This window comes from Pan troglodytes, chromosome 16 (assembly GCF_028858775.2).
Source record: "Pan troglodytes isolate AG18354 chromosome 16, NHGRI_mPanTro3-v2.0_pri, whole genome shotgun sequence".
In the NCBI taxonomy this organism is placed as follows: Eukaryota; Metazoa; Chordata; class Mammalia; order Primates; family Hominidae; genus Pan; species Pan troglodytes.
Genome location: NC_072414.2, coordinates 78,038,483 through 78,062,812, shown reverse-complemented (window position 1 = coordinate 78,062,812; position 24,330 = coordinate 78,038,483). Strand labels below are relative to the sequence as shown.

Sequence of the window (24,330 nt, the reverse complement as noted above, 5' to 3'; positions counted from 1 at the left end):
AATCACCCTTCACCTCCCCCAAAGAGGAAGAACTTCAAAAATGAATCATCAGGTGGATATGAGGGAGGTCTCAGCTATACTGAATTCTGAGCTCCAACAATGGCGAATATGCATCCCTGAGTAAGAACGGATGTTGACTAAGTGCTGACCATGCGCCAGGTACTACTCTGAGAGACTTAAGTGTATTACTTAGCTCTCATGAAATCCCAAAGTAGTAGGTGCGATTATTGTTCTCATTTTGTGAGTGAGGAAATAAATGCATGGAGTGAGTTAGGAAACTTGCTCAGTCTCCTGGTTGGAAGGTGATGAAGTTACCCTGGCACTCTGATTCTGATGTCTGTCTATGGCCACCACACCATTATCTGTTCTGGACTGTTTTTTCAGAAGTTCACCTATAGAAGATGAATCATGTATCTTGCCTTTTGGTATATGGGAAATATATCCACACTGCTATAATAGAAAGAATTTTAACATAGTGAGAACGGCGGTCTCTTCTGACACTGAAAAAGAAGTAAAATTCATTTGTGTTTTATTTCCTTTCTTTTAGTTTGTACAGCCCTAGACTTTCCTTGGCTAGGATATCCTTTTCTACTGAGAGCTCATCTGTAGGTTCTGCTAGAGAGGCATGGTACTGCATCTTCCCTTGAATGCAGGATGGTTCACCTTTCTCTGGGAAGCTCATAATTTTTGCCACCTAAGTACACAGGAATGAGAGCAACAGGCATAGAGAAGTGCAGGAATAGCAAGCCCATGTACCCTTCCCTTCAACAGAATCAGCCTTGGCATCAAAGTATAAACATCCCAGTCAAAGTGCTCTCACACCGAAATATGGACCCATTATTTGAAACACAAGACACATTATTAACAGTTCACTTCTACTGAATGGCTCACTTAGCTATGATATCAGTGTAGCTATGATATCAGTACACTTAGTGGTGTACTGGTAAATGTTTAACAAATGACTCTCTGAAAGGAAAAACCTTCACTTGTACTGTTTGCCAATTTTTAAGATATAAATATTCCCACCATGGCTGATTTCAAGCCACCAATGCAAGGTCACTGAACAGAGCATGGGGAAGAGATAGTCACAGCTTGCTCTTACGAACTGACAGGAGACACCCACTGTGGTTTTCCTTACTTACTCACGCACTTGGATGGCTTTGCGAAGATTTCCTGACTCAAATTTGGAGAAGAACCGTAAACAATTGGAAGCATTGTCTTGCAAAGGCCTACAATGAAATAAGGAACATGTGAACATATGTGTTATCACTACTCTTTGAAAACAGTGTGATGATTCTTTTTTTCATTATTATTTTTTTGAGACAGAATCTCACTCTGTTGCCCAGGCTGGAGTGCAGGGCGGGATGTCAGCTCACTGCAACCTCCGCCTCCCAGGTTCAAGCGCTTCTCCTGCCTCAGCCTCCCGAGTAGCGGGACTACAGGCACCCGCCACCATACCCAGTTAATTTTTTGTATTTTTAGTAGAGACAGAGTTTCACCATGTTAGCCAGGATGGTCTCCATGTCCTGAACTCACGATCCACCTGCCTCGGGCTCCCAAAGTGCTGGGATTACAGGCGTGAGCCACTGCGCCTGGCCGATGATTCTTAAAGCTAAGTTTTCTCTTATAGATCTTTAACCTGAATTTTCATCATGCTGTTTTAGGAGGAGGAGTGGATTATTAACAGGAAACATGTCTATTCTCATGCCATTAAGAGAATTCTCCATGCCCCACCTTCCTCAGATGCACGAGACTACCTACCAAGGCTCATCTAAACTGAAGACAACTTTATTTATAACATCACTTGGCTGGATGAGCCTCCGAATATCCTCAAATATCCTGATCCTGAAAAAGAAAATTGAAAACATTTTAAGGGTCAGCCTTCTCTCCCTAGCTCACTCATCCTGTGATCACCTGGGAAGAACTTTGGGGGTCACCAGAGAAATATGAAAGCACAGAGAAGTTTAATAACACCTCAACTTTGAGCTCAGAGAATACAAATAGCCCTGCCCTTCTTCTTTCTCTGTCTCTATCAAAAAATAAAACTGCATAAGAAGTAGGAATGTAGGAAGTAGTCATGTTAGATTTCAGTTAGAGAATTCTTGGCTTGAAGAATTTTATCAAAAGCACTTGCATTGGGGGACTTTGGAACTTTTCTAGCTGTGGGAATAAGAGGGTAGTTTGCACTGAGAAAGTTTTGAGGAAGACATTAGGACTATTAGCTGCTAGCATCTTCAAGGTTTGGGAGGATCCAATAAGCCTGTGTACCCTTGTGCAATTTATATTCCTTGGGCTCTGTCTGCTCCAGTAGGCTAAGGTCAATCTTCTAAGAAACACCAAAATGTGGGATATTTAACTAAGAGAGAGAAAGAAAGCTTAGAAGGTCTTTCAGATTACCTTCCTGAATTTCCAATCCAGTTCACAGGGGAGGTGTGAGAGAAGGGTGAAGAAAAGGTGGACATGAGGCCTGGACTCAGAGGGAAGATGCCCTATGCAGGGATAACATGGTGCTAGAACAGCCCTTGTGATCTGTTTCTCAAAAAATGAGCATGACAGATAAAGTGCAGGGGGTAGGGTTGGATATGTCAGCCAGGACCCCAAGTGGGAGCAGTTTGGGGGATTTACCATCAAGAGAATAATTTACGGATGACGTGGATAATAAGAAAACTTTCTGGTCTGCCCACTTTGCTCCATTGACTTGGTATGTGCATACAGTTTTTTTTCAAGGAGAATAATGTTTTCTTTGCCTTTAGCAGTTTTCATTTTAATCTCAATATGCTGAGCCATGGGTAAAGCTCCCTTTCCTGCCTTCTGGGAATAATCTATCATCCAGTGTTTCTTCCCTGGAGAATGTCTTTTCCATCAACTCCCCCCCAGCTCTGTGAGGCAGCAAAACTATTCTCCTAACTAAGCCAGGGTCTATAATAGCTAGGGCTGTGGAATGGAGGCACACCTCCTTCTTTCTATTAGCGAGAGATCCCCTATCAATTTGTAGGAAGCAAGAAAAGAGATCCCAAATAATCAGCTCTTGATTTTCCTGAAAACCTACTTTTGAGGAAGGAGCCCAGTATTTGGAGAAACTGGATGATCTTTCTTTGTGATAGTGGTTTGCAATGGAGATAGGATAAGGAGTTGTATTAGAATTACTCAAGGAATTTTTCATCAGAAAATGCATGCCTACCACTACCCCACACTTGATTCTGAAAAGTCCTTGCAGGAAGCAAAGTTTGTGTGTTTGGCCAGTTTGCCAACAGGCTTTGACATGTTCCTGATTAATGCTCTCTTTCCTATAGATAGTAGAATTATCTGTACAAACCATTTTACTTATAAAATTATCAAAGAACAGAAAAAAAAGAGCTCCCAAGTCAGTAGCGCCATCACCTTTGGACTCCACATTTTCGTTCCAACATAGGCTGGGTGGTGGGAGGGGGACAGTGTCCCCAGACATCAGGAAATGCCATCATCTTGAAGTCTACCACAGAGCTGGTTCTTCTGGCTTTGGCCATATAAAGATAGGGATCGTGGAAAGGGACACGCTTCAGATGTGTCTGCAGAAGCTTATCTATTACTTTGACAGCTTCTCTAGTCCTAGTGGAATTAGAAAAGGAGGCACTCATCCTTGGGCAGAAAATTGCATCTATGTCCCAGGCATCTGCTTTCAGGGAAGCCTGAATGTCAGGGATTTCACTTTCAGAAGAATCTCTCCTGAGACTACTGGATTGCACATTTTGGTACAGGTTCACTCCAGGATTTTTTTTGGAGCCTAGATGCACAGTGGACCTTCCCATCTTCACCCTGCACAGAAGGGAAGTCTGGACAGCATATTCTCTTTCTTGCCCACAGGAGCTTTGGTCCTTGCTGTAGCAATGCTGCTTTGAGGAGGCAGCGGCTGGAATGTGGTGGTGATTGGTCTTTTCAGAGTTCAAATCATCTCCAAGTTTGGACTGCAGTTCCTTCAGGTTCAAAATGGAATACAATATGTTAGTGTGTCCTTCCAGGTAGGGAATACAATTTGATCCCTGTCCTTACTCTCTGGGCACAGAGCTAAGCATAAATCCTGTGAATTGGGAAGCTTTTTCCAAGGTCAACTAAAGACTAACCTTCAAGAGTCAAATAAATGACAGAATCATAGAAACTCATGTTTGGAAGGGGCTTTTGGTGGGTCTAGTCCAATGCAAAACAGTATTTGAATGTCTTCAAGACCCCCCACTAAATTACAATCTGGTTGGAAAACCATATTTATGGGGACCTCACTGCACCCCAAGGCAGTGCCTTTCACTTGAGAATAATTCTGTTTATTTGAAAAAAAATTTTATACTAAACTGAAATTTCCTTCCCTGAAACCATCCTTCTGCTTTCTGAAGTCAAATAGAATATATTAACTCCCTCTGTACACATGACTTAGCTTATACCCTCAGATGTAGGCAAATTCATGATTACTAAGAGCCATAAGAAAATAATGGAGATCAAAAAGCAGGTCTAAAATATCGATGGCAGCAACAGTGGCAGCAGCAACTAGGCACAGAATTAGCATCACCAGGTCTAATGTTCCCAATTTGTTTCTATTAAAAAAGAAAGCCTGAAGTCAGTATGTCCACCTTCAAAAAGCCATCTAGGACAACGGTCCCACTTTAGCATGAGAACAATTAAATCATCATGAATTTTTATTTGCTTTTTCAGTGCATGGGGGCAGGGCACCCTGCCCACCAGACAATAGGCAGTGATGTGTACCTTCATGCTACAGTCATGCATTACCTAACAATGGGGAATGTTCTGAGAAATGCATCATCAGGTGATTTCATTGTTGTATGAACATCATAGGGTGTGCTTACACCAACTTAGATGGTTTAGCCTACAGTGTACCTAGGCTATATGGTGTGGCCTGTTGCTCCTAGGCTACAAACCTGTACAGCATGTTAAAGTGCTGAACACTGTAGGCAATAGTAATACAATGGGATTTGTGTGTCTAAACATAAAAAGGTGCAGTGAAAATACAGTATTATAATCTTATGGGACCATCAAGGAATATGCTGCCTGTCATCAATGGAAACGTCATTATGCAGCACATGACCTTGTATCCATCCTAAGTGTAAGGTGTCAGACTGAAGAACCCTTGCATACATCATAATTTTTTTCCATTTTTGCCACCTTTTCCCACTTTTGTTTAGCATTCTGCTTTTCTCTAAGGAAGAGCCCAGAAGCATATGGCTAATGATGAGCAATGCTTTCCATCTGTACACCCTGGTTTGGCCTCCCAGGATCTGCAAAGAACCCATCATGCATCGTCAAAGATCAGAACCACAGCATATGTCCTACCTCAAAGCTATAGGAGAGCTCAAGACACATCGCCTCATATTGCATCAGTTCCTCTTCAGGTCGGTCAAGACCAGGTTTGGAACTCAGCTTGTTCACATCTGTTTCCAAGTCATCATCCTAAAATGGAATAGTCATAGAAGAGATTACAGTCAGGAAATCCACCCTGAGAAGCATCAAGACATGATATGTACGTGCTTCTTCAGAATCTTAGGACATGGTTTTCTTGCCTCCAAATTATAGCACTGGCCCATCCAGTGAAGAATTTGTTATGCTGGATTGTATTTTTAAAATAAAAAGAAAGAAGATAAAGGACTTGTCTCAGCATTTATGTCAGTATTTATCAGCCTTCATCAGAAATAAAAATTTGTATAAAATGAGATAAACTACATAATCGATAAAGCACATTATAAAAGAAATTCTTTATCTCATTGCCACTATCGTCAGCATCATTGTAATTATTGTCCCTCTTTATCTATCTTTGACATTTAGGTTTGTCAGTCTTTTCACAAACATTTAATCAGCACCGACTGTGAGCAGGTACTCTTCCAGGTACTGAAGTTTCGGTCACAATGGAACAGACAAACATCCATGCTTCCATGGTATTTGCCTTCTAGCGAGAGAAGAAAAACAGTAAAGAAGAAAGTAAACAAATGAATAAGTTAATTTCCAACAGTTATAACTCCCCTTGAAATGATAAAAGAGAATGATGTGACTAAGATTGGGGAATGGGAGGCTGTTTGGATTAGGAGATCTCAGGAGGACTCATAAGGAGGTAATGTTTTAACTGAGACCTAAATGGCAAAAAAAAAAAAAAAAAAAGCCAGCTATGCACAGGCCTAGCAGTGAATTATTAGCAGAAGGAAAAGCTTCAATTTGCTTACAGAAAGAAGGTAGCTGATGCATACAGAATAAGAGGAAGATTGCAGGAGATGAGATTTGAGAAGTAGGCGGGAGAGAAATTATATCAATCCTTACGAGACATGGGGAGGAGCTGATATTCTCCTACTACATCTTTATCCCTTTGTACATTTAAAAATTTACCAAGGCACCGTGAGTCTTTTATTTATTGGATTGAATAATCCCAGGCACTTTATTGTTTATTCTTGATAGATCACCATTTCGAAACCTTTTAATGATGATGGTGACTCTCCTCTGAATACTTGTGTGTTTTCCAAGGGTTGTAGGGTCTTACAGAGAAAAGACACCAGGAATGAACCAGCCCAGTCTCTTCATCTTTTCATATCCTAGATTAAGTTTCCTTAATGAAATAGAAAAAAAAAATACCATATGTTTTACAAGTATATTTCATTAGTTAAGGAAAAACCTGGCAGTACTGAAAGGTTAAATCCAATAAACATGGAAAATAAATGTTTGTATTCCTGATCCAAGGGGCAAAAAAATGCAATGTTCCATCTATGTTTCACAATTTTTCTCCAAACTTCAAATTAAAAGAAAAGTAATTCCCATGAGTTTCATTTAATGATATTTTCAGGTACAGTATACACACCATGACCAACTCCATGGCCCCCACTCTTGTGCTTTGCAGCTTCATCCATCAATTCCTGCTTGCCTTCACCCCCTCCACTGCAACCTCAGCCATGGCCCAGGGTGGTACTAATGGAAACACAACCTGGAAGGCCACTGGGAAGGATGTCCCCACCAGTGAGTAAGGCTGTGCTCCAACTGGTGCATCTGAAGGGAGGAGAGTCATTCAACCCATGAGCTGCAACCTAATTCATTCCACATGTGACTAGGCGACCCACTTAGCCTTAGAGCAGGGGTTAATAAACTATGGCCCACTGGTTGTTTTTGTCAATAAAGTTTTATTGGAAAAGAGCCACACCCATTCATTTGATCATGGTTGTTTTCTTAGTGCAACAGCAAAGTTTAATAGTTGTGACAGAGACCATTTCTGCCTTCAAAGTTCTGGAGCTTAGTCTCTGAGAACCAGGCACTCAGCCAGGTTGCCACCTCCTTTTGTATTTCTTATAAATGGCATTTATTCTTATCTGGAGGTGGCCTGCTTCTGTGTCCTCACAGCAGCCCAGGCAGTCCTTTACCAGCTAGAATTCTGGTACCCACCTAATCCAGGTAATGCTTTCTGGCTCTTGTTCCATAGGTTGGAGCTTTTGGACATTGTCTTTTGGCTGCCTCAGACTTGAGTTCACCACTCCATTGAAGGCGGTGATTAGAACAATTAATAAGGACAAACTCCAAGTCCACTAGACTGTGAACTCTTTGAAGATAAAAACTGTGTCTTATCTGTTTGTGTTTCAGATTATCATCCCCAAGAATTTAGCATGTTGCATAGGGATCATACCCAATAAAGCACCTGAAAGAAATAAAAAATTAAAAAGAAAGGAAAGGAAGGAAGAAGGAAGGGAGAGCTTGAATTCACTCTGTTTATCACCCTCCTCTTCAGAGTTTGTCAGAATCTAATGCTTGTGTATGTGAAGACAGCCCACATCTAATACGTTGACCTTGGCAGTTTTCAATCAAATCATGGCACCCTACTTTCCACTCTCATAACCCTTTACGGATAAAAGATCCTCTTAATCATTCTTGCTAACAGGCTGGTCCCAATTATTACCTAAGATTGTCAAATGGGAAGGCCACAGGTTAAAGGCCTGGATCAGTGCTGTGGCCAGAAATAAAATATGCCTGACTTCTTGTTCACGCCTCTGGCAGCAAATGCTGCTGGTTTCCCCAGGGAAAATCCAGTTTTCTGGAGCAGTTTCCTTGCTCTTGCTGTGCCTCCAATTTGAGCCCTGACTCTCATGCTCCTCTCCTTCTCTACAATTCATCCTCACACTGACTTCTCATCTTCTTGCCTTGGCTTGAAGCCTTTTGAAGAATAGTTTTCAAGCTCTTACCAATTTGTCTTGTGCTTCTTTGCCAGTTGAGTTTATTTATTTGTTTAGGGTTCTCTCTACCCCACCCCTCCATCCTCTGCAAAGCATGGGCCAAGGGAAGTATCTGAACACCCTCCCTCCCATGCTGTGGGAAGTCAGGCACTATCGTGCACCCGGTCCCTCCCCATCAGATACATGAAGTGGGTGACACTCTGCATCAGACATTCAGTTATCAAAGAGCAAGCAAGAGGGGAGGGGAAAGTGGCATTGATGAATGACTGCAGCAGCACAGTATTATTCAAATAATTCAGCACGTACTCCATAGGTCTGCACCATCAAGCCACAGCAAAGATCCAATTTGCTACGGATGACTTCAGAAATGATTCTATTTATCAACAAAACCCAGAGAACACCAGACTGTCAATAGCAGTCTAAACCTATAGATGTAGCTTAAGAGGTAGTCCCTGTATGACTGCTACTACCATCAGCAAGGTGAGTGATTATCATGACAGAGAACTCAAAAGCCTCTTTCTTTCTAGACAGATAGGAAAGAAGGAGAGAAAGGAAAGGAGGGAAGATTTTTGATTTTTTAAATTTGAGTTTCATCCCCAGTAAATGTCATAAAAGGCAGCATTGACCTTAATTTACTGACTCTTATTTTACAGACAACAAAATTAAGAAACTATAACTTAAAGGAATTTGTCAAAGTCCATGTCCACCAACAGAAATGGAGATAGAATTATAATTCACAGACAAATTCTTATTCTAGAGCAGTAGTCCTCAACTAGGGGTGATTTTGGCAAGTCTAAGAGATACTTTTGGTTCATCCCTGGAGGGTAACGAGGTAGGTACTACTGATATCCAGTGGGTAGAGGTGAGGAATGCTGCTAAACATCCTACAATGCACAAGGCAGCCTCCCACAACCAAGAAGTATCCGGTCTAAATGCCAACAGTGCCAAGGTCTAGAAAACTTGTTGTACAAAAACAGTCAGTAAACTATAACCCACTGCTTATTTTTGTAAACAAAGATTGCTTGGAGGCTGGGCACAGTGGCTCATGCCTGTAATCCCAGTACTTTGGGAGGCTGAGGCGGGCAGACCACAAGGTCAAGAGTTCGAGACCAGCCTGGCCAATACGGTGAAATCCTGTCTCTACTAAAAATACAAAAATTAGCTGGGTGTGGTGGTAGGCATCTGTAGTCCCAGTTACTTGGGAGGCTGAAGTTGGTAAATTGCTTGGATCCGGGAGGTGGAGGTTGCAGTGAGCCAAGATCACACCACTGCACTCCAGCCTGGTGACAGAGTGAGACTCTGTCTCAAAAAATAAAATTTCTTGGAACACAGCCATGCCCATTTGTTTACAAATCGTCTATAGCTGTTTTGTGCTACAACAGCAAAGTTGAGCAGTTGTGACAAAGACTGTATGGTCCACAAAGCCTAAAATAATTACTATTGGACCTTTTGTAGGAAGTTCACCAACCTCTCTTCTATAGGATAGGCCTTTTTGGGAGGGGGACCAAAGAGCAACACTTCTCTGCTGGCCAGGTTGTGCACTGTGCAACTTAAGGGAAAACAATTCACAGAGTCTGATGTCAATGGAATTGTACAATGCAGCACCCCTGTGCAGAAAGGATAAGAAGAGTGACTTACAAAGGCAGAAAGCTTCCTGGAAAATCTTTCTAGGGTCTTAAATGGTCTTATCAAATATACCAACTCCAAGTGTTAAATGTGTGCCTAAAGGTCATCTGAATAAAGTATTGGTGTCATAATAATGTATAGGATAGCCTCTGACTTTATAATGAGACATTGTACCGGACCTACCAAGATGAAAATGACAACTTGGAAATCAATAACAGTAGCTATCATTTACTGCGCATCACGACCACTGGAGTGGCAGTACTAAAGTCAGTTCTTAAAATTTACACTGGGCTTGGGCAAACACAGGAAGTAATATTTTTCTGTGCATGATGTGACTATGGACATCATTAGAAGCATGGGCTGGTGTACCTACTTCCACTTTCCCATCTTCAGCATCAGAGTCTTTGTCCACTTCATCATCGCCATCATCTTCAAAATCCTCTGGATGGGGAAAAAGAGGTGAAATAAGTGAAGTTTCCCCTTTGCCTGGGATTTAGGATTTAGATGTTCACCATACAGTGGTTCTTTCTTCTTCCTCTCTCAAATAAGGGGCCCAATATTAATTGCACAATATCCCACCACACACAAATGCTTATTGGTCGGTATAAATGGTGTTCTTGTAGGCATGTCGGGGCACTAAGTCATAAAGTTTAAACAGTTATCCCACATGGAATGCAAAATAAGTGCAGAAAAAATGACACATGAATACCACTCTGGATTCTCCCATGAAAGTTAGAGGTATTTATGCAACTAGTGTAGCCAAAGTTTAGAGATCACACACAAACGAAATGTGTTATAACCTAAATATCACCTTGATTGAGCCCCTAATTTTTTGATTGAGGAAGTTATTTAAAACAAAAGTCCATAGAAGGCATCTTGTACCATTGTGGCAAAATTATGCCTATAGAAAATCTGTTCGTACCAGGATCTTTTGACAGGAAGATCTTCCCAGAGATTAAATAATAATACTTTCAAATATTCCAATATGACTAGCCTGCAGTTGTAAATAACAAGAGTTTTATTTCAATTTCATCCTTAGGGCAAATTAATTCCACAGTCAGTATGCTGCAGAGATTCGATCATGGGATTCTAAATAGACTTTTTTTTAATTAGCTGAGATGACTGTACAGGCATTTGATAGCTACCAAGCAAAGCAGAAACAGTTAATAATGAAGAACAAAATAAGCGAGCTTGGTTTTTTCTCACCCTGTTTATGAAAATCAAAACTGCTTTTTCATATATGTCTCTAATTAGCTTAATAGACAATTATGGTTGACCTATAAAATAACGAATTCTATTTTCACCCATGTTCCTGAGAAACATGGTCAAAATGCAAAAACTCATCTTAAAGGTCATAGTTACCAACTTATTTTACCTTCAGACAGATCATGTGGAGGTTCAGTGGTGATGCGCCCAGGGACCGGGAAGGCATAGGCACTGCTGGCTGTGACCAAGGGAAGTGGACTCTTAGGGTAGCACTGCCTCAGGATCTGAAGCACCACAGAGATGACGGGCTCCATGCTCTTGTCATCCAGGCAGTTCTGAGCAAAGGGAAGATTATATCAGATGCCAACATCTGGGCACAGTCCCCTAGCTGTAACACAGCTAATAACACTCTCCTAGCTGTAACACAGCACAGTCTCCTAGCTGTGTTCCAGCTAATGAATTATACACATGGACAGACCGTAAACAGCCTTAATGTAGAATGTCAAATTTGAACACTCCAACATAGAATTTTGCCTAATGTAGAATCTGCACTTTTCTGTCTCTTGCTCATTTCATACATCATTGCAATGAATTCAGTCTGAATACAGACTTAAAATTCTTTCAAGGGATGCTGCGCCTAAGGCAAGACATTGCTCAGGATAGCTGGGGGAAGAGGAGGCCGGTGTCTTTTCTCAGCCACCCATGTGTCACTGTGAATTATTGCCTACGTTAGGCAATGAGCAGCTGAATTGATGGAAGTTTTGCTTTTCTCTTTCAGCTGTCTTCTGTGGAGAAAAATATTTTTTAAAAAAGATAAAATATGAAATCAGAAGGAAAGACTAAGTGAATCCCAAGTACCTAAATTAAATTACATGCCTCTTCTCAAAGCCCACAGTGTTGATCCCTCTTGGTACCTTCCCAAATCAGAGAAAAATTGGGTTTGCAGATGTAACATTTTGATACTGATGGAACATGACAAGACCCTTCTTTTCAGACACTGTGAAAAATGTAGGAACAAGTTCACTAAATTGAGAGACAGAGAGTTGAGTATAGTTCAGTATCTCTGGCAAAAACACAACCATTTTCTTCAGTATCTTTGTAAATGTTTTGTCTACTGACTTGGTACAGGAAGATGACTTGTGGGGTCCCCCAGTTTGCTATTCCTAAAGGGTGCAGAAAGCTCTGAGGCCAATAAGTCACAGAAGTGGAGATGGTGGATGCTAGGTACACACCACAGGGTAGTGTGAATGTCTGTGGTGCTGCTGAACTATGGCATCTCCAGACTCAACATTACAGGTACTTCCATGTGAAAGAACATGGAGGAAAAAAATTAATAAAAATTTTTCCATGAATTTAAGCTACCCAAATGACTCCAAAATATAAGTAAGTCAACTTTCTTTTTTTTTTAGACAGTCTCACTCTGTCACCCAGGCTAGAGTGCAGTGGCACGATCTCAGCTCACAGCAACCTTCACCTCCCGGGTTCAAGCAATTATCCTGCCTCAGCCTCCTGAGAAGCTGGGATTACAGATGCCTGCTACAACACCAGCTAATGTTTGTATTTTTAATAGAGATGGGGTTTCACCATGTTGGTTAGGCTTGTATCAAACTCCTGACCTCAGGATAAAATACCCACCTCAGTCTCCCAAAGTACTGGGATTACAGGCGTGAGCTACCACGCCCAGCCTTAAGTAAGCCAGCTTTCAAAATGAAATGTCTTAATGCAATCAAGAATGCTCTCTCTCCTTCAGTGTGTGCCAGTCATACCCATCAGGTGTTCTGAATCAACAGCCTCAGGATACACCGCAGGAAATACTCTTGGTGGAAAATGAATTAGTTTTGGCTGATTCCTTATGGAGGCTAATGAACAGTTGAAGCTATTTCACCATTTGGTCTGGTCAAATGGTCTCAAGTGTTTCATGAAAAGTATCAGCAATGGGAAAAAAAAAAACAGAGTCTCAAGGAGGCAGCAAGAAGGTGAAAGAGATGGCTTATCAGATATAATATTCTAAGCTCCAAACTTGGTAGAGATAGAGCCAGCCCAAGCCAGGGAATTCAGTCAAAAAAGCCAACATTTTGGAACCCAGGTATGTTTGTGATGGTCTTTGATAATAAAAGATAATCGTGTCTTTTTCGTTGGTGGAATGGAACAAGTGAAAGGATGAAGGCAAGTTCAAATGTTCTGAAAAATTGGGCCATACCATGAACTGAATTTGAAGGCTGGAGGGAGTATTAAAACCTATAAAACCCAAGGCTTTAGGAATCATGCTATATTTGCTGTCTGCTGCACTGTAGGGGAAATACTTATGAATGCAAAGATCATTGGTTTCAAGGTAACAGAAATTCTTGAATTCATTTGTCAACATTTCCCTCATGCTGATGGAAAGGTGCTGTGCAGAGCCAAGACTAAGGTGAGGAAAGGGAGGTTCCCAGGAAGCACTTGCTCTCAGGCTCCTAGAAGTGCAGGGTTGGTACTTGTGCTACACATCAAAAAAAGACAAGACTCCAGGAAATAGGACCCTTATGGACCAATGTCTCAGAATTGGAGGGAAAGGTGAGATTTTAGGCTCCCTTTTCCCATCACTCTCAATAACACATCTGCTACTTGGAAGGGATGACGAAATATGAGAATGCATTCAATTAATACATTCAATGCTTCCGTCACAGTTAACATCTTTGAATTTGCTTTGGTGTAATAAATACCCTACTTGCATGATACATAGGCAAGGTAAAGTAAGAGCAAACTGCTCAGGTCCTGGAGCCAGACTACTTGAGTTTAAATCCTGGACTAAAGATTACTAACTTCATAACCCTGGCAAATTAATACACTTCTCTGTGCCACAGTGTCTTCATCTGCAAAGTGGAGATAATAACACAAGCTCTCTCCTAATGTTGTGTGTGAATTAAATGCATTAAAGTAGGCAAGTGCCGAATAGTAAGCATTTAGTATTAGCCAGTGGGAAGAGAGAAGGCATCCTTAGTTTCATAAAGTCTCCTAGGAGTCTGCAAGAGAATACTAGGAGTCACTGCTACTCAGAGCAGAGTCCTAGTAATAATTCCCACGATAACAAAGCAAGGCATTTTCGTGGAAAAGGACCTTGACTGAGAGTATAAAGTCCTGGGTTTAAATTCCAGCTCTGCTTCTAGGTAGCCAAAGCCACGAACGTCTCCTGCCTACACTCCTATCAACACTCTAATTCCTCCCCTTACTCTCCTTCCTTCCCCTTGTGCCCTCTGATAATCTCTTTTCCAAATGGCAGCCAGAATGGTCCTTTAAAAGCATAAATCAGTTTAATGGGTATAGAGTTTCAATTTTTCCAGATGAAAAGGGTTCTGGAGATGGATGGGTAGTAGTGACAGTTATACAACAATGTACTTAACCCTACCAAACTGTACACTTAAAAATAGTTAAGATGGTGAATTTGGTTGCATGTATTTTACTACAATTAATTTAAAATTTTTCAAAAATAAAAAAATGAAACGCATAAACTGTATCAGGTCAGTCTCCTGCTTCAAACTTGATAGAAATAAAATTCTAATTTATTTTTATGCCCTAGGAAGTTCTATGTGATCTGGCCCTCCCTATCCCTTTAATTCATGTCTTCTTCTCCTTCGTGCCTCCTTACAAGTTGATGGAGGCCAGGCAGGGTGCCTCATGCCTGTAATCCCAGCACTTTGGGAGGCCGAGGCAGGTGGATCACGACATCAAGAGTTTGAGACCAGCCTGACCAACACGGTGAAATCCCGTCTCTACTAAAAATACAAAAATTAGCCAGGCATTGTGGTGCGTGGCTGTAATTCCAGCTACTCGGGAGGCTGAGGCAGGAGAATCACTTGAACTCAGGAGGCAGAGGCTGCAGTAAGCCAAGATCACACTACTGCACTCCAGCCTGGGTGACAGAGCGAGACTCCATCTCAAAACAAAACAAACAAAAAAAAGTTGATGGAAGTAAAATTCAAAGTCCCCATCATAGTTCAAGGAACTCTAAATGCCCTGGCACTGCCCATGACTCCAACTCAATCTCATGCCCTGGCACTGCCCATGACTCCAACTCAATCTCATGCCTCCACCGTTACTCACAATGCTCTGCCATATCTGTGTTTCTCAAGCTCACCCACCTCCCATTCTACTACCCCACCTGAGGGTCTTTGCATGTACTTTCTTTTTCTCTCCCTGGAACCCTCGTCTCCAGACCCTCATGGCACTGGTTCTTTCTTACTATTCAGGTCTCAGGTGACACAGCAGCTCTTCGACTCCTGCCTGCCATAACCCCTCTCTCCCTTCTCTTTGCAGTGATTCTTTGAACATAGAGGAGAAATTCTAAGCCCAAGGGCAGATGTGGCGTAGCTTCAATATAAAAATATCTTAAATGGAAATGGCTTGATATCTTCTGGATTGTCACTGAGATCTTTCCTTCTGCCTGACCCTCCAAAAAGTCCTAGTTGTCCCGCTCGCTCTCCATGGCTTCTCTGTGCCTGGTGGCCACCTCCTGTGCTTCTCTGAACAGTTCACAAACCAAGTGTTTCTCTTAGACTTTTCAAAACGCTCTCCTAGCCTCATTCAAATGTGGGTGCCTTCATGGAGGCTTCTCTGGTCAGCAAGACCAAGTAGGGCCTCCTCTGCATGGTTACACAAAGTCTGCTATTACCCCCGCCTGCTGCCTACACTGCATTATCCATATCCTATTTTCCCATATAGGATTCTAAGTTTCCTGAAGATGATGAGTCCTCTATCACCTTCATCTTTGAATCCCCTATAGAACCCAGCCCCAACATCTTTCACAAAGAAGGAGCTCAGAAAACATTTACTGAATAAATAGTAAATGATCTCAGACCAATCTGACCTTTAGGGTATCCAGTTCTTGATTCCAACCTGGTAATATTCTCTTTAGAATTCAGTCCCTCCTTACACAGGTCCACAAGGCTGAGGTCATTGGTCTTGTTGGCCAGAGAGGAGCCTGATGAATCAAGGCTTGGCCTACTGTGCTTTCTGAGCAAATGGTGGCAACTGTGACTTTTAAAAGGCCATATCACTTCTTATTCCAGTGGTTCTCAAAGTGAAGTACCCAGACCAGTAGCATCAGTATCACCTGAGAACTCATTAGAAATGCAGAATCTTGCATCTCACCTTGGAACAACTGAAGTAGAAACTCTGGGGTAGGATCTAGCAATCTGTGATTTAACAATTCCTCTAGGTAACTTTGATGCATGCTCAAGTTTGAAAACCACCAATTTTAGCAACCTTTCAGGCCCCTTAAACTGTTGTGGCTCCAAAGAGTGGTTCTTTTCTCTGATTATCTTATATAGGTTTGTTCCTTCTGCAGTTACCTATTTCTCCAAATTGATAATTATCCCCAAATGTTTCAGGCATCCTTGTAGGAGTTCTTTTTTTAATCTTGCATTCAAATTGTCATCCGTCTTCCTCTTTCCTCATGCAAAGCTCCAATAAGATTCCATTATACTACATTACACAGCACCCTTGCTGCACTATGATCTCAGCCTTTGAACTTTTAGGGGATGTTTACAGAATCTGTGCAGAAATGCGAGACTCAGGAAACAGAGAGGTAGGGTCACCAAGAGAGAAACAATGCAAGCAGTGGCCTCAGCACAAAGGCAAAGAATAATATTACGATGGCAAAGGTGTGGGAAGGACTTTAAAAAAGTTCCTTTACAGTCAGTCTCATTCTCAGTAGGTTTGTAAGCACATCACAAACATCAATAAAATTAATTTAGGACATTGGTTTTCCAAGTGTGATCCTAAATCAGTAGTATCAGCGTCATTTAGGAAGTTGTCAGGAAAGCACATTCTCAGGCCCCACCACAGCCCTGCTGAGTCAGAAACTCTGAGATTGGTGTCCAACAGGCTCTGCTTTAGTGACCCCTCCAGGTGACTCTGATGCATGCTCAACTGGGGGAGCTGCTGGTACAGTGGGCAAAAGCATGGGCTCTCAGGTGAGACTACCAGATTCCAATCCTAGCTCCAACACTTATGAGCTTTGCGAACTTGGGAAAATTACTTAACAGTTACGTGCCTCAGTTTCCTCATCTATAAAAAGGGAGATAATAATAGATCCTACCTCAAAAGCTTTTGAAATTATCAATATTGGAGAGTCTGCATAAATTGCTAAGACAGCCAAGGGATGTATTAATAGTAAGAGTTCAAAGTAACTGTCTTCTCCTTCTCCTACTTCTTCTCTTCCTCCTCCTCCTCCTCTCTCTGCTGCTGCTGCTTCATTAACATTGTCATCACTATCACTGGCAGTAGCAATAGCAGCAGCAGCAGCAACAGCAGCATAATTTGCAAATGGCAACTGAAACAACATCACCAAATCCAAGGCCCCTAAGTTGGCCATCCAGTGACTCCCATGCCTTCTCTAGCAGAAGGGAGAGGAGGGGTGATGGGCAGCTGTAACTCCAGCACACCTGCAAGGGCATCTGTGCTCACAGCACTCACCTCAGGTCTGGGAGGCTACTCAACACTGGTTATGACTGCCGGGGGGAAGAGTAACAAGCCATTTGGTTTCTAAGCCAGGACAGCCTATCTTTCACCTGCAATGATCATTTTCCAAAAACCAGGAGAATGTCAAACATCTGACTTTGCACATAAACTTGATAATATTTTCTCTGGAAGAGCACACCTTTTTTTTTTTTTTTTTTTTTGAGACAGAGTCTTACTCTGTTGCCCAGACTGGAGTGCAATGGTGTGATCTCAACTCACTGCAACCTCCACTTCCTGGGTTCAAGCAATTCTTCTGTCTCAGCCTCCTGAGTAGCTGGGATTACGGACACATGCTACCACGCCCGGCTAATTTTTTGTATTTTTAGTAGAGATGGGGTTTTGCCATGTTGGCCAGGCTAGTCTTGAACTCCTGACCTCAGGTGATCCGCCTGCCTCAGCCACCCAAAGTGCTGGGATTACAGGCATGAGCCACCACGCCCGGCCAAGAGCACACTATTTAAAAGACTAAAAGCAAGGGCGAGTGGTGGTGGTGAGGAATTCAACCTCTTGAGGTTGACACCCATACATTCTATACACTCTTCCAGGTGACAGATGTGTCATGGCCTATTTACTCAGCACTATCCCATAGGCCCCTCCTGAACTGCTTTTCCATATCATACTTGCAGAGATTATAACATGAGCTAGAGAAACCTCACTATAAAGTGCACACTCTGTGTGCACTCACATTCTGCTTCCATTCCAACAGTAGTTCAAGGCTGGAAGCTTCTTGCTAATGTGCTTAATTGAGCAACTGAAGTCTTCACTGACCTGATAAGGAACTGTTTTGAAGAACCTGTGCACAGATTCTTAGCACCTCATGCTGGGCTTCATTTGGTGTTTTCTCGACCATCTTTCTATCGTAGACATTTCCCTCTGTGACTACTGTCTTCTTCCTTTATTGGTCTTGTTTTTCTTGTTTGTTTTGTTTATTGTTTGGTTGGTTTTTTAGCACAGAACAGAGAAATAGCCAATAACATGGAGGGCAGAGGAACACGGTAAAGCACTGGACCAGAGCGGGGGTCTCTTAAACATCGGCAATGCAGGAGGGCATTGCACAAGGACTGGGAGGGATTAGAGACTTGGGCAACCACAAGCTTAGAAAGCATGGGGGAGCTTGGAAAAATTCAAAGCCCTGCTTCATCCCGAGAAATAGAAGGTAAAATATAGCTATTTCATGACTGAGAAGCTTTGAAAGCTGTAATGATGGAAAGAAACCCAGAGGTGACAGCAGATAGGAAATTAGATATTGGTTTGCAGCACTGTATTTTGTTATTGTTTAGCAGGGGAAAAGACCATTTTTTAATGAGAAATGTCTACAGATACCACGGTTGGAAAACAACACTCTCATTGGTGGCTTCATTACCTCAGATGTACTCAGATAGAGAAAAACTGGAGGGTGTCCAGAGAAGAGCAAGAAGGCTGATAAAGGGAGTCCAGAGGCGGCCTAATCCAGAGATAATAGGAACATAATGTGTGTGTAACATGGCTGCCTTGGCCCCAGGAGAAGGTGAGTGAGCAGATGATGGATACTGGAACACTTATATCACCAATAGAGAGGGCATATGTAGCCTCAAACTATAGTATTTCAATTAGCCCTGATCAGGTGAAATTAAGGAATTTATTTAGGTTGAAATCCAGGAATCCCTAGAATGCATACTCCAGTGGGGTGCCAATAAGTAGAAACCCTTGAAGACACCATCCCCTTTCCCTGGGATGCTCTTCCCCTGCAACTTGGCCTGACCAGCATGACCAGCTCCTCCAACAACTCAGGTCTCAGCTCAGGCGTCATCTGCTCAGAGATGACTTGACCTCTCTCTCTAAAAGAACACCTGCTCCCTCTACCTATGGCGGCCCCTGTAGACCTATGCCCTTACTTCATTGATTTCACAGTGCAATATGAAATTATCTTCCTCATTGGATTCTTTGCTTACTTAGTGTCTCACTCTTCTGCTAGGAGGTTTTCCCTATAGGATCAAGGGCCTCATTTATCATATCCACCACTAGATTCCACTGCTAATTATTCCAATAACGGCTCATCCTCACAACGCAGTTCAGTCATGCCAAGCACTCTTCTAAGCATGGGCCATATCTACAATAACTTATTTAGTCCACACAACAACCTAGGTTTTGTTATTTCTGCTGTTTTTTGAAGAACCTCAAGGCCCAGAGAAGTTGAGTGACTTCTTCAAAGTTACACAGCTGTAGGCCCTAGAGCTAGGATTTGAATCCAGTACTCTAGTTCTAGAGTCAACACTTAACACTATGCCATACACTGCACCTCTGGTAGTGTGTATTCAACAAATATATGTTAACTATATATGAATGAACCAATGGAATGAAGATTTTGTTGTTGCTGTTGCTGTTGTTTTGAGACAGGGTCTCACTCTGTCACCTAGGCTGGAGTTCAGTGGTGCGATCTCGGCTCACTGCAACATCTGCCTCCTGAGTTCAAGCAATTCTCCTGTCTCAGCCTCCTGAGTAACTGGGACTATAGGTGTGCGACACCACACCCAGCTAATTTTTGTATTTTTAGTAAACACAGGTTTACTAAACCAACATGGTCAGGTTGATCTCAAACTCCTGACTTCAGGTGATCACCTGCCTCGGCCTCCCAAAGTGCTGAGATTACAGGAGTGAACCACCGGGCCTGGCCTGGAATGAAGACTTAAATCCAGAACATCCGCCCTTAGCAGGCAACAAGAAATAGACTGAGGCGTTCCCAGCTCTGTCTGGGATGATTCCTAAATGACAGCCTTCAGGAATCACCCAGCTGGCCTCCAGCTGCAGAGTGAATCCCCATGCTGCCTGCCTGTGTGGTGCTGAAGAGGATCTCCATGCCCTGTGCTGCCAGGAAGGCCTCCCTGCCAGACCGGAGGGCAGCAATGTGCCTGAGGCAGAGCAGCAAGCCCCGTCGGATCTGCACGTAGGCGTTGGCTGTGTCATGGCTGTGCCAGTCCTGGTGCAGCCCGAGCAGGCTGGTGACGTAGCCTCGGTTCACTGCTCTGCGGCCGTTCGACTCTGAAAACAAAGGGAAAGGCAGGGTCAGTCACAGGCTCTCCACAGCCACACCTCTTTGAGAATGTTCCAGTGTATTTCCCACAAGATACTTATTAATCATCAAGGGAATAATAACATTTTAGTATGAAAACTGGCAGATGTCACCTTAAACCAAGTGATCAAAGTTAACATCCCCAGTAATGGGACAGTCATCACGTGCCACCCGATATGATACACTGAGAAAGATCGGCATCACTTCTATAGTGTTCCTGCCAAGAATGCATAACCCGAGTTGGATCATGAAGAAAATCAGCAAAGCCAAAATGAAGGACATGCTACAAAATACCTGACCTACACTCCTTGAAAATGTCAAGGTCATGAAAGGCAAAACAAAGCAGAACAAAACATGAGGCTAACGGGAAATAAAAAGACATGACAAGTCAGCATAATAAGTAATTATAGTTTAAATCTTGGGCCAGCAAACAATTTTTTCTTTTGCTATAAAAGGCATTATTGGGCATCTGGTCAAATTTGAATAAGATCTGTAGATCTAATAGTTATACTAACAGTTTTGTATCAATGTTTATTTTCAGATTTTGATAAACTGGGGTTATGTAAGAGAATACTTTTGTTTTTAGGAAATTCATAATTAGAGTATATGAAAGTCTGTACCTTATTCTCAGAAAAAAAAAGAAACATAATAATAATAGTGTGGGAGGAGAGACAGACACAGAGAGAGATTTCCACCAGATTTCCATTCCTCCTATCTGAATTTCAGTGGACCCAGGAGGTTGTCATTTGGGTTGAGCTGACTATCAGGTTAGGTGGGGAAGGAGAGGATGCTGAATGAGATATAGCACCTGAAAGGCTGCCATGTCTAAGAGATATGTTGGGTGTCCTTTCTAAAGAGAATGGAAGCTAATTTATATATAATCAAGACTCATAAATTTGTTTCATATAGTTGTAACCTCCACATCCATTTTTAGGCATGACTTAAGTTGCTTGAAACCCAGTCATACCCTGTTGCCTCTGACCTAGAGAAAATTTGCCCTTCCCACGTGGTTGTTTGCCACATGGCCTGCTTGTTCCTCATCCCACTAACCCAAAACCCAACATTTCCCACATCTGCTGACCACAGTAAAACCCAATGGACAACACCAGAGTCGTGTGAATAGGACCTGCTCTTCATGTGTGTTTTCTTTAAACTGCCCAGTCCATAACCCCTGCAGGAAAGCCTGACAGATAACGACATGAACCTTAAGAAAGGCCCAGTCCCACAACAAGACCTCTCTCTCCCCAGACACTGTTAGAGCTCCCTGCCACCTCCAGGCTCCCCAGCAACTCCGCTTATTCTCCTGGCTCTGTAACGACAGAAACACTTCTGTTACTTCACGGGTTTTGCTGTGCTGCCTCCTCCACACACCCCAACTAACTTTACCCCCTATCAGTGGCTTACAGCCACTCTTGAAAGAGACCCCAAGATCAAGTTAGAAAGAAATCACAGGCCGGGCGTGGTGGCTCACACCTGTAATGCCAGCACTGTGGGGGCCTGAGGCAGGAGGACGGCTTGAGGCCAGGAGTTTGGAGACAAGCCTGAGTAACGTAGTAAAACCCCATCTCTACAAAAAATAAAAATAAGCCAAATGTGGTGGCTTGCACCTGTGGCTCCAGTTACTAGGGAGACTGAGGCAGGAGAATCACTTGAGCCCAGGAGTTCGAGGCTGCAGTGAGCTATAGTCCTGAGCAACAGAGTGAGACCCTAGCTCAAAAGAAAAAGAAAGAAAGAAAGAAAGAAAGAAAGAAAGAAAGAAAGAAAGAAAGAAAGAAAGAAAGAAAGAAATTAAAATACACTAGGCTGAATTCAGGAAAGGAATTCTTCACAGTTAAGGGTGTTCAACAAGATAGACTCTACGTGGTAGTGAGCAACAGGGCTCTGAAAATGTTCAGGTAAAGTTCGGAAGCCCACCCAGCAGGGATTTAGTATGGAGCTTTCTCATATCTAATAGGGACCTTTTCAACTCCTTGACTTCTCTGTGTTAGTTCAATATTCCTGTTTGGGACCTCCCATAAAACCGTATTTTACGGACTTAAAACAGAGGGAGAAGAACAGTCCAAGATAACTCTCTCAAGAGTTAATATAGACTACTTTTCAGGTTAAGCTCCTTGGGCTACAGGGTTGGTGGACAAACATGTACCGGTTCAGATCTACCCAGTAGATGCCTGGCCCTCTCGGCTCCTAGGGACTAGGTGCATTGCAGGGCTCTAACCAGCTGACTCTCAGTCAGAATGCCCAAATTTTGTAGCTCTGTTCTCTCACTACCGCATCTCCCCATCATCTAAACCATTCACACTGGCGTATGAGACAGTATGTGCTTATGGCTGAGTGTGTGTGAGGGAGAGCCCATGAGGTATAATCAGATAAGCAAAATTTCATCTCAAAGTCAGATTTCTCCCTAAGACCATGTGAGTGCATATGAGTGCAAACAATAACATGGAAATGTAATGCTTTATTCCAGAGGGGATTTTTTTCATAATATTAATAAAACTCTCTTTTTTTCTGCTTGTTTGTCAAATTCTAAATTGTCAGGCTTGACTAAGCCCCACTGATTTTTTGGCCCATTTGTGCAGTTGGTGTTTGTTTGTTTGTTTGTTTGTTTCTCTTTACAACATGACCCTAAACAGACAGTGACGAGCTTTATTCACCTGGTGATACATTTGTGGAGGGTTTGAATTGCCTTCATTACCTCCTTTAATGAATTGTTCTTTTGTATCAAAAATATTTCACTTCCTGGCAGATCTTGGCCATACAGCATGAGAGTTATTTATTGCCTGAAGGAGTTTGCAGCCGATTCAATATCTGATGTTTAAAAGAAAATTGAGAATTAAGTGGGAGGTATTAAAGGACAGTATCACCTGCTAAAAAGATGCCAGAACAACAGTTCACAGGGGCCCCGTGGGCAGCATAAGCTTAAGGACTTTTGACTTTTTTCTGTTTTAAGAATATTAGATTGATAATGGGTTATCCCAGTGACCTTCATCCATGTCTTTTTTGGTGGGGGGAGAAAGATAATGAAAAAAAAATCTTTAATTTTCTGGGAGAAAAATCCCTTATCAAATCCCAATGATTTTATTCATGATTTCCTGTTAATCCCCAACAAACTCTCATGTTTACCAACATTTAAAATAGCTAAACCTCCTTCCCCCGCGACCCTACACCCGTCCATCTTTCTCTGAGAATGGCTTGGGAAGTTGTGCAAAAGTCAATACGTATCTAAAATGCGACAAGAGGAGATTCATCAAACTGAGAAAGAGCAAATGTGGAGAAGAGCAAAGAATGAAATGAGGGTCACTGGGATCAGCAACTTAGAAGAGTTCTGGAAGATCTGAGAGGAAGGCGCTGCTTTGCAGGGCCAGGGCAAACAGAGCAGAGATGAGGTGCATTTTTGAATACTGCTCTGGGTGGACTTAGAGTTGAGAGACGTGAGAGGGCTTCAAGTCCCCCTCTTTGGAAGAGACCAGCTCTGCTATAGTCTGTTTACATAAACAGCATTTTCCTAAGATTTTCCTTGAAACAAAATTTTTATGTTGCTTAATTTTTTTCAAGTTTCTAAATAGATTAGTGTCTATTTACTTATATATATATTTATTTATTTATTTATCTATCTACTTATCTATTTATTTTAAGACAGAGTCTCACCCTGTTGTCCAGGCTGGAGTGCAGTGGCATGATCTCGGCTCACTGTAATCTCTGCCTCCCAAGTTCAAGTGACTCTCCTGCCTCAGCCTCCCGCATAACTGGGATTCCAGGTGCACGCCACCACAC

General features: G+C 42.3%; 1 protein-coding gene across 1 annotated transcript in view; it reads right to left on the bottom strand.

Annotated features, from left to right (window-relative positions):
* Positions 1-24,330, bottom strand: part of AGBL1 (AGBL carboxypeptidase 1) — an 837,843-nt gene that overhangs the window by 649,527 nt on the left and 163,986 nt on the right. The window contains exons 7-13 of the mRNA XM_009429779.4: positions 20,320-20,528; positions 11,182-11,347; positions 10,180-10,247; positions 5,317-5,433; positions 3,382-3,953; positions 1,762-1,845; positions 1,143-1,229 (exon numbers count right to left, since the gene is read on the bottom strand). Of these exons, the coding sequence (XP_009428054.3) occupies positions 1,143-1,229; positions 1,762-1,845; positions 3,382-3,953; positions 5,317-5,433; positions 10,180-10,247; positions 11,182-11,347; positions 20,320-20,528 (1,303 nt within the window). The remainder of the gene's footprint in view (positions 1-1,142; positions 1,230-1,761; positions 1,846-3,381; positions 3,954-5,316; positions 5,434-10,179; positions 10,248-11,181; positions 11,348-20,319; positions 20,529-24,330) is intronic.